At 39.5% G+C, this 11,284-nt stretch overlaps 1 protein-coding gene across 1 annotated transcript; it reads right to left on the reverse strand.

Moving 5' to 3' along the window:
• Positions 1–7,382: 7,382 nt before the first annotated feature.
• Positions 7,383–8,387, reverse strand: LOC107474674 (uncharacterized). Its single transcript, XM_016094314.2, has one exon. The coding sequence runs from the start codon at positions 8,385–8,387 to the stop codon at positions 7,383–7,385; it is 1,005 nt and encodes a 334-aa protein (XP_015949800.2).
• Positions 8,388–11,284: the final 2,897 nt, after the last annotated feature.

Raw genomic sequence — 11,284 nt, forward strand, 5'->3', positions numbered from 1 at the left:
TGTATTTTAAAAATTTATATTTATATATATATATTGTATTTATTTATAATATTATAATTATTTTATTATAATTTAATTATTTCAATTGAATTATAATTAAATTGGTTAAACTTTTAAATCGATAAATTAGCAGCAAAAACGATTTGATAATCGGATCAATTTTAAAAACCTTGGTCAAATTCAAAAACATAAACCGTTAACCTAGAGATACGCACATCATTCCCATGGGTAAGAACCATTCCACACCTCATAATTTCTTACCCACAAGTTTAATTTGTGGTCCGTACAAATTGGTGTTGAGGGTAATTCATACGAATTGCCCTATTGCTTAAAATGTGTCACCAGTCACAACATTGACTCAGTCAATAGCCACCAAAATAATTTTCACCAATTTACCACTACTTTCACTAGACTACAATTATTGTCACTATTTATTTATTTTCATTAATATTGTTACACACGTCATGTTTTACTTTATTACCATCAACTATAAGTTTATAACCACTTAAATTGTTAATACTATTCTTAAATTCTATGGCTATATATTACTAGAGCTTTGTTAACATATACCTTAATACTAAAAAATAATAACTTTTTTTTTAGTTTAACATTTATAATACATATAATATTATAATTATATATTTATTACATCTAATATTATTAAATTATTTTAACAGTAACTAAAAATAAAAAAAATTAAATTATTTTAGACTACTTTTTTATTATCTCCGGAATACTTTTTTAACTAAACCGATATTACTATTTTCACTCTCTCGATTATATTACTACAGAACTTGATAAGATTGGATTAGAGGCTAATTATTACTGGTTCGTCCGAACACTGAGGAGGCCGAGCTTAAGCGCTTCCGAGTAAGTCGTCAACAGAGAGGAAGAGCTTTACGTCGGCTAAAATCAAACACCGCGGCGGAAATACCTGCAAAAGATACTCCGACGCTCAAGTTAGTAATAATCTTAAGAGAGAGTAATTAAGTGAGAGTGAATAAGTGAATATGAAAACTGGTAGTGGAACCTGATCTTTATCCGAGAATATTAGTTCGGCTTTATAGGGATTGTTTTACCGTTTTCTGTGGATAAGTTCTAGTTTGTAGATTGGTTATGATATTCTGTTTTGGTGATTAGGTTTTATTGAGCACGTTTCTTATTTTTCGAATGGGTGAGGCCGAGCTTATCTGCTCACGTTCCGAGCTTATCGGACGGTTGACGTGATGCCGGCCTCAAATGCTTACCTGCCGAGTATACAGGGCGACCGAGGATACAGGTGACGTATTATAGCCCCCAAGCTTGCCTTGGTTTTGACAGGACTAAGGCGAGCTTTTCAAACCAGGAATATCGCAATTCTCGGTCGCTGAGTTGCTGTCGCATATGCTCTTACAGCCCCCGAAGCTCGGCTTGGTTCTGTGAAGAATGCAGAACGTTTTTGTAGTAGTGACTTCGTTCTGCGTGCCATCATGACATGATTGATGTGAAACTGCCCCATTTTTCTAGGTACCCCTGTCCATTGGATATCGTGGTCATTTAATGCTCTCTCTTTTTTAACATTTTTTGATTAAATGCAAAGGTTTAGTAACCGTTTGCTTTATAGGAGTTGATTTTGTTGCCCTTTTCCTATCTTTCAAACTGCTAGGTTTTTTGGAAAAAAGGTTTATTTCTCTTTCTGTCTGAAATATGAGTAAGCAAGGTCAGTGTTAATCCTTCCCTGTTATTCTTCTTTGTTTTTTGCTTTCCTTTTTCTTGCCTTTGATGGAAAACTGTAATGTGGGTGACCCATATGATTGGGTTGATGTGAGGGTAAGGGAGCGTGTGTCACAGTTTGATGATGAGGAGTCGGTGAGGCTGTTGGGGTCGAATGTTTGGGTCAGGAATGGCAGTAATATTAGGATTGAGTTACTACCTTGTGGGAGGGATGACCGGGTTTGTGATCGGTTAGATGATTGGTCTTTCTTCTATATGTATAGCTGTTTATTTACTGAGTTAGGTGTGAAGCTTCCCTTTACCGAGTTTAAGTGTGGGGTTTTGTATTGGTTGAATTGTGCTCCAACCCAGCTCCACCCTAACTCCTGGGGTTTGGTTCGGGCGTTCGAGATATTGATGGAACTTCTAGATCAGCCGCCGTCTCTGAGGTTAATTTTCTCTTTATTCCTAGCGAAAGGGGTTGGCCGGGGTCTGTGGGTGAACCTTAGTAGTTATCCTCGTTGGGCCATATTCGGTTTGTATAAATTCTCGTTTAAGGATTTCAAATCCATGTTTGTAAAAGTTAGAAGTGTTCCTGAGGAATTCCCTTTCTATTTAACCAAGCATTTAGTCGAGAGATTCCCTTTGTTTTGGTGTCCCAAACCATATCAGGCACTGGATGTAGATGATAGGCTCCCTGCCGATGATATTGTGATGGATTTCTTGTTTAAGTCTTTGGGTCCAAAAGGTTTATTGTCAGTTACTGAAATGTTGAAATGGGATACTGATAGGCAGGCTGTATATGAGCACATAGGTAATTTGTTTTACTGTGCTTGTTCTTCGCTTTTATTTTGACATGTTCTTCCTGATTTGGTTGTTACTAGTTTGCAGCCAAAAAAGCTCCTGCTATTACCACTGCAGGGTTGAAGTCCTTCTTCAGTCAACGCAGGAAGAGTGAGAAGGAAGTTTCTTCCAATGTGGCGGGGGTCCTGCTACTGTGATAGCTCAATATGGTCCTGCTCAGAAATCTAAATGGAAGAGAGGACAGGCAAAAGGTAGCCTTGCCGAGGTATTGGATGGTAAAGGAGAGTCTTCACTAATATTGCAAATGGTTGAATCTGCTTATGAATCGCAGAAAAGACTTCATGGATATGATGAGAACGAGCATGCTAGATCCTTATGGGAAAAGCTCTATCCTTTTAGCACTATGGCTGACGAGCTTTACTGTTTCCCGGATGATATGAAGATGATTGATGAAGTGGGCCGAGCTGGTGTTAGCCAGTTTCTTCAGGTATAACTAAATGATGTGTTGTTGTGCATGGTGTTCTTTGTGATGTTGTTTATTTAACTGTTTTCTTTTTGTAGGTGATTGGTGCTCGTATCGTGGCAATTGGTAGGGCACAAGAGCTCGCTTTGGGTCGGGAGGAGAGGAAAACTTCTCGTGCTAAGGAGCTTTCTGGAATTCTTCAGGAAAAGGAGGAAAAAAATGCTGAACTGTCTTCTTCCATAGAGAAGAAGAATCTGGAATTGGCTGAGGAGAAGCGGTTGCATGAGGCATCTTCTGAACGATTGAAGACTATAGGGTCCGAGAATGATCAACTTTCTTCTTGGATTAAAGAGTTATAGGGTAGAATTTACGAGGCTTTTGCTCAAGGCTTTAAGCGTGCCGTTCCTCAGGTTAAGGTGCTATATCCGGAAGCTGATCCTTCAAAGCTTGATGTTATGAAGGTGGTTGTGAATGGTGAACTTGTGGATGACGAGGTTGCTGTTGGAAGTGATAGCGAGGGATCCAGCATTGGTGATAAGGCAGATTAGGCCTTTAGTTTATGTTTCTTTTTCGTAAGCTTTGTATATGATGCTTTGTTTTTTAGACTTGTATCTAACTGGTTTGGTTCTTTTGGCTAATTCTGAGTATGAAGCTCGGCTTCATTGTGACTATTTAGTCCTTTTGATTATAAAATGTATTATTTGACGAAGTTACGATAGCAATAAGGTTTTGAAATAGCAATGGTGGTTATCTTTATGAAAAAATCTTTGACTTGCCTTTGTAGTTTGAATGTTTCCGAGAACTATGATCGGCATGTGTATCTTTGGTTCCGAGTATGAAGCTCGGATAGGTTTGAATGTTGCTAACTGCCATGATAAAAAATGTTTTTCTTGTAATATAAGTTACATTTGTATAATGATTTGCGGCGTCCGGCCTCGTTAAAACCCTCTTCGAGTAAAACCCATTTGTTTTGGGAAAAACCTTCGAAGGGGAAAAAGAGTACCATCATTTGCGTATTTATAGCATGTGTCATGATTGGTATTCCCTTAGGGAGGAGACATTCCATGTTCCTGGAAGTTGATCTCCATTAAGGGTTTCTAGTTTGTAAGCCCCCCTTTCCGAGATTTTGAAGAACTCGGAAAGGTACCTCCCAATTTTCTGCTAATTTGCCATGTGCCGGAGGTTTTCGAGCTTCTTCTGTTCATCTGAGTACGAGGTCTCCGTTGTTGAAAGACCTATGAACTACTCTTTTGTTGTGTCTTCGCTCTATGTATTGTTTTCTGGCTCGCTGCTTTATGGCTGAAATGTCTCTTTCTTCTTCTACAAGATCCAACTCGGCTGCCCGAGCTTGTAAATTATTCGACTGATCATAGAGCTCGGTCCTTAATGTTGGGACACTGACCTCTACTGGGATGAGTGCTTCTGCACCATATACCAGCTTGAAAGGAGTTTCTCCTGTGGCAGATTGAATGCTGGTATTGTAACTCCAAAGGATTTCTGGAATGAGGTCGGCCCACTCTCCTTTAGCCTCGCCGAGCTTTTTCTTTAATCCCTGCAAGATAATTATGTTAGCTGATTCAACTTGTCCGTTAGTTTGTGGGTGCTCTACTGAGCTGAAGTGATGTTTGATGTTAAAATTTCCTAGAAAGGCAGCGAGCTTATGATCTGTAAATTGTCTCCTGTTATCTGAGATTATCTCTCTTGGGATACTGTATCTGCATATAATATTTTTTCATAAAAAAGATCGCACTTTTTCTGTCGTTATATGTGCCAGTGGTTGTGCTTCTATCCACTTAGAGAAATAGTCTATTGATACTAAGAGGAACTTTACCTGACCTAGCGCTTTCGGAAAAGGTCCGAGGATATCCAATCTCCACCTATTGAAAGGCTAGCTTACCTCTATGGTGTGGAGCTCCTCGGCCGGGGTATCTGAGAGGGTGGCGTGTTTTTGACAATTATCACATGCCTTGACTTTCGAGATGCAGTCCCTTTTTATCGTTGGCCAATAATATCCTGTTCGCAGTATCTTTGCCACCAATGCTCAGCCGCCGATGTAGTTGCTGCACACTCCCTCATGTGTTTTTTCCATGACATCTTCGGCTTCCTCATTGCTGATGCATTTGAGGAGTGGTTGGGAGTGTCCTCGCCTGTATAGTGTGTTTCCGACTATGGTGTAGAAGCTTGCTCTTCTTCAGAAAAGCGGTAGGTTCGGCTCATCATCCGGTATAGCTCCTGTATTGATGTAGTTGAGAAAAGGTGTTTTCCAATCTGGTACCTACATGATGCTTGATATTGTGTCCTGCTCAAAGCTCAGCTTGTCAAGTGTTAGTTGGCACAGGGCCGGTGTGTTCTCCGCCTGCCTTGTTGTGGCTAACTTGGATAACACATCAGCTTTGGTATTTTGTTCTTGATTTACATGAATAATATCAAATTTACTGAACTTTGAGATTAGATCCTTCGTTATGAGCCAATATTTCTCTAACAAAGGATCTTTTACCTGGTATTCACCTTTGATTTGGTGTACTACAAGTGATAGTCGCAGTAGACTGTTATCCGAGGTATCCTGAGTTGTTGAGCGAGCTTTAGTCCTGCTAGCAGGGCTTCATATTTCGCTTGGTTATTGCTTGCATTGAAGCGGAATTGAAGTGATTGCTCGGCTATCACTTTCTCCCCTTCTTTTAGCAATACCCCGGCTCCGATTCCTTCTTTGTTTGATGCTTCATCTACATGCATGCTCCAACTGGCTGTTGTGAGTTGGGTCTCATTAGTCATCTCCGACATGAAGTCGGCGAGTATTTGTGACTTCAGAGCCTTTCTCGATTCGTATTGAATGTCGAACTCGGACAGTTCGATTGACCACTTTATTAATCGTCCGGCAAGCTCGGGTCTGGTTAGTATCTGCCTCAACGGTTGGTCTGTACGTACTATTATTGTGTGGCTCCAGAAGTAATGTCGTAGTCTTCTTGGTGTCGTGATTAATGCTAGTACCAGCTGTTCTATCTTCGGGTATCTTGTTTATGTTGGTTGCAGTACCCTACTGATGAAGTATACTGGGTTTTGCTTCCTGCCTGTTTCTGTTGCTAGTACCGAGCTTATAGCATGGTTAGATACTGATAAATACAAATACAACAGTTTACCTGCCTCCGGTCTCTGGAGTATTGAAGGTGATGTTAACAGCTGTTTGAGTTCTTTAAAGGAGCTTTCACATTTGTCTGTCCATGTGAATTTTTTGCCTTTGGAGAATGTCTGGAAAAAATGATAAGATCAGTTTGCCACGGCGGGTAGGAAACGTGACAGGGTGGCTATTCTCTCTGCTAGCTGTTGAACTTCTTTTATTGTCTTTGGGCTTGTCATGTTTAGCACTGCATTGCATTTCTTTGGGTTGGCTTTGATGCCTCGCGATGTTAGCATGAATCCAAGGAACTTCCCTCCTTGTACTCCAAAAGCGCATTTGTCCGGATTGAGTCTCATGTTATATGCTCGGAGTTGTTTGAATATTTCTACCAAGTCATCACAGTGTGACCCTTGCATAGGTTTTTTTGCTACCATATCATCTACATAGACCTCCATATTGCGGTCTATCTGCTGTTGGAATACTTTGTCCATTAGCCTTTGATATGTTGCACCTGCATTCTTTAAGCCAAAGGGCATTACCTTGTAACAAAAGTTTCCATGTTCTGTTATAAAAGCTGTTTTGCTTTGGTCTTCTGGGTGCATTATAATCTGGTTATAACTAGAGTATGCATCCATAAAACTCAAGGCTTTGAAACCAGAAGCGTTATCAACTAATTTATCAATGCGAGGTAATGGATATGCATCTTTAGGGCAAGCTTTGTTTAAGTTTGTAAAGTCGACGCACATGCGCCATTTACCTGAGTTCTTCCTTACCATTACCACGTTGGATAACCATGTGGTGAAGCGAATTTCTCTGATGAAAGCTGCGTTTAGGAGCTTCTTGGTTTCTTCTAGTGCTGCTTGTTTTTTCTCCTCTCTGAGGTTCCTTATTTTCTGTGCCACTGGTCGGATTGTTTTATCAATTGCTAACTTGTGGCAGATGACTTCTGGGCTTATTCCGGACATGTCATTTGGTGTCCACGCAAAAAGATCGGTGTTTCTACGCAGTATGTGTATAAATCTTGCTCGGTCTTCCCCTTCTAATGCTTCTCCGATATATGTGTATTGTTTGTCATCTGTCGTTAGTGTTATTTGTTGAAGGTTGTCCATTGGCCAAGGTCTTTCACCGAGGTCTTTCGCCGAGGTCTTCTCTTGGGTCGAGGTCAGCTAGTGTCACTGTGTCGGCAGAAGTGTGGATTGCTTGAACTTGGGGCAGAGCTTCTTGTTTTGTTTGGATTAGTTTTAGACTAGCATTGTAGCACTGCCGAACTTCTTGATGATCGGCGTACACTGTAGCTATCTTGTTTTCCTACACTGGAAACTTGACACACAGGTGTAATGTGGATACCACTGCTCTGAATATATTCAGGGCGGGTCTCCCAATTATAATATTGTAAGGGCTATAACAGTCTACTATTAGGTATTGAATATCAATTGACTTTGACATAGGAATTTCTCCCATTGTGGTCTTTAGCCATATGTGTCCCATAATGGGGACTCTCTCTCCGGAGAACCCAATTAGCTCTCCCGAGGAGGGCTGTATCAGTTTTTCTGATAATTTCATCTTTATAAAGGTAGAATAAAATAAAACATCAGCACTACTACCTGGGTCCAACAATGTTTTTCTTACTAACAGTTCTCCGACCTGGATAGAAATTACCACGGGGTCGTCGAGGTTAGGGCTTGCCGATCTAAAGTCTGCTTGGTTGAAGGATATTGTGACGTCTGGGTCTTTGTCTTTCTTTGGCTGTATGGTTCCTTCAATTGCTAGCATCGTCCTATAGCTTCGCTTTCTGGCCGAGCTTGTTTCACCTCCGCTTGCGAATCCTCCTGATATATGGCTAATGACTCCTCTTGGTCGATCAGGAGTTGTCTGCTCTTTTTTGTTGTTGTCCGCCATTGCTTGTTTGTTCTCTTCCCTGTCCGAGTTTTCTCTTCTGCCCTTCCGGCTCTCGACATATTTGTCTAAGAGCCCTTGGCGCGCTAGCCTTTCTAGGAGGTCCTTTGCGACAATGCAGTCGTCCGTGATGTGGCCGAACTTCTGGTGGAAGGCACAATGCTTTGTCCTATCCACGAACCTTTGGTTCTGGTAGTTCCCTGCTCGAGCTGGTGGCTTTATGATTCTGGCGTTGAGGATTTCTTTGATGATGTTTTCTCTCTTGGTATTGAATCTGGTATATGTGTTGTATTTCGGTGTGAGCTTGGAGGGCTTCTTAGTATCTTTGCTGCCTGGTGATCTGAAAGTTCTTTTCTCATCTCTCCGATGTGGTTGTTTGTCCAATTTTTGGGCCTCGCGGAGTTCTTCGATCTCCATTTGACCTGCCACCCTTTCCCGAAACTCTTCTAGCGTCTTTGGCTTTGTTATGGCAATGGTCTCCCAGAATTTGCTGGGCCTGAGGCCAGCCTTGAGGACATGCAGGTGGACGGCCGGGTCCAAGTCCTGGATCTCCATTGTGGCGTCGGTGAACCTGGTCATGTAGTCCTTCAAGCTCTCGTGCTGACCTTGTTTGATGGTGCCGAGATAATCCGATCCATGTACATATATTCTCGACGCAGCAAAGTAATCAATGAATGACCTGGCTAGATCTTCAAAGGAGGAAATTGAACCTGCAGAAACTTTAGAAAACCAGAGTAATGCAGCACCATCGAGGTAAGTGGGGAATGCCCGGCAAAGGACGGGCTCATTGTTAGGACCGTTGAAGAACATCATTGATTGTCACTTCTTCACGTGGGCTCGGGGATCTCCGAACCCCTTATATGGTTCTAGTGCGGTGGGTAGCGTAAAGTTCTTTGGCATCTGGTAATTTGTGATCTTCTCGGAGAAGGGGTTGTCGAGGGTAAGCTTCTCCTTCGGCGGGATGATGTTTAAAGGATCTGTGGTGCCTTGGGCTGAGCCTTTGGAGCTTTCTCCATTTTTCTGTGTTGATAGCTCGGCTATTCTTCGTACTTCCGCCTGAAGCTCGGCGATTCGGGCCAAGAGGTCATCCTGTGAGAGTTGTGGACTTTTCTTGTCAGCCATGTTCGCGGATTGGGAATCCTGCAAAATAGAGTAGAAGACTAAACGAATGAAAAAGTGGGGTTAGATGTATTCGGCCCCACGGTGGGCGCCAAGTGGTTCGTCCGAACACTGAGGAGGCCGAGCTTAAGCGCTTCCGAGTAAGTCGTCAACAGAGAGGAAGAGATTTACGTCGGCCAAGATCAAACACCGCAGCGGAAATACCTACAAAAGATACTCCGACGGTCAAGTTAGTAATAATCTTAAGAGAGAGTAATTAACTGAGAGTGAATAAGTGAATATGAAAACTGGTAGTGGAACCTGATCTTTAGCCAAGAATATTAGTTCGGCTTTATAGGATTGTTTTACCATTTTCTGTGGATAAATCCTAATTTGTAAGTTGGTTATGATATTCTGTTTTAGTGATTAAGTTTTGTTGAGCACATTTCTTATTTTTCGAATGGATGAGGCCGAGCTTATCTGCTTACGTTCCAAGCTTATCAGACGGTTGACGTGACGCTGGCCTCAAATGCTTACCTGTCGAATATACCGGGCGATTGAGAATACAGGTGGCGTATCAATTACTAATTTCGATTGCATCTTATCTGTTACCTTAAAGCATGCACATCGAAGTTCTAAGAAGAATTAGGTCCAAACTATTGAAACCCAAGGTGTTAAACGAATGATTAAAGATGTTTTCTTTCTACTTTTTGACCGCTCAAATTCAATTCTTAGTCGCATAATCTTGTTCCTAAATATAAAACCAAATTAAAAAAAAAATCACTGGTGAACTTTTGACAGCACTTTTGGCCTAAGTTTCTTTCATTTTATTTTTTTAAAGAAAAAAGAGATAATTTCAATATATAGAGTAATATAATTTGTATTAATCAATTAATATTACAGTATGGATGTCCAATCAAAATAATTTTGAGTGGTGCAAATGTTAATAGTGAACGGTGTTAAGTTTTTAAGGTTAGACTCAATATTAATAAAATTTAGAAAGCTAATATTGGAGACAAGTTTAAATAGACATCGTGTGAGACAATACATACACAGCAACAACAACTAAACACTTCTCTCTCTTTTATATACCCATTATTATATATAATATTAGTGAATATATATGAATCATGTTTATTATATTAAAATAATAATATTAGTAAATATTCATATTAGAGTCTTTTTATTTATATTTATATTTTATATTTATTTTTTATTTATTTATTTATTTATTTTATAATATGTTATCAGTACGAAATTCTTATCAAAATTTAAGAAGATTCAGGTAATAAATTTTTATTATGCTAAAGTTCTCTCATCTTAAATTTAATACTCTTGATATATATAGAACAACTACTTATTATGGATATTAAATACCGAAATTCATTTTGATTCAATGAATCTTGGAGATACCATTAAAGTTGAAAATAATGCATCCCATAAGAATAAAGCTAAAGTCATGATCTTCATTTGTCCTCATCTTGACGAAAGATTAAAAAATGAATATCTCACATTAAAAGATCCTGCAGATCTGTGGAAGAACTTTGAGAAAAGGTATAATAATCAAAAGACAATGATACTTTCTCAAGTCTAATATGAGTAGACACACTTGCGTCTATAGAATTTTAAATCCATAAATGAATACAATTCAACAATGTTTCGAATTACCTCATGAATAAAATTATGTAAAAAAAAACTGATAATGACATGCTAGAGAAAAATTTCTCGACCTTCCACGCCTCGAATATGCTCCTGTAGTAGCAGTATCGAGAAAAAGAATTTAAAAATATTTTGAGCTAATTTATTTCATTCTTGTTGTTGAACGTAATAATAAATTACTTTTAAGAAATCATAAAGCGCACCCAGCTGGTGCCGCCCCATTTTATGAAACAAATGCGATAAATTATAACCCTAGAAGAAGTAAATAGCAAGGATTTTTTGTAACAAGAAAATTTATGCGAAGAAGAAAACTTATGTTTACAAGAAATAATCTCACCAGAAGTGGGATAAAGAAAGAAATAATGGGAAAAATAAATCAACAGAGAATAAATATTTTCGTTGTGGTGGAAAGAACCACTGGTCGCGTAACTATTGTACCCTAAGGCACCTAGTTAATCTTTATCAAGAATCCTTGAAAAAAGATGACAAAGGAAATGAGACGCATTTTTTTTTAAAAGATGTTGTTAAAAATTACATCATTCATTATGAAGTATCTG

This window comes from Arachis duranensis, chromosome 2 (genome assembly GCF_000817695.3).
Source record: "Arachis duranensis cultivar V14167 chromosome 2, aradu.V14167.gnm2.J7QH, whole genome shotgun sequence".
In the NCBI taxonomy this organism is placed as follows: domain Eukaryota; kingdom Viridiplantae; phylum Streptophyta; class Magnoliopsida; order Fabales; family Fabaceae; genus Arachis; species Arachis duranensis.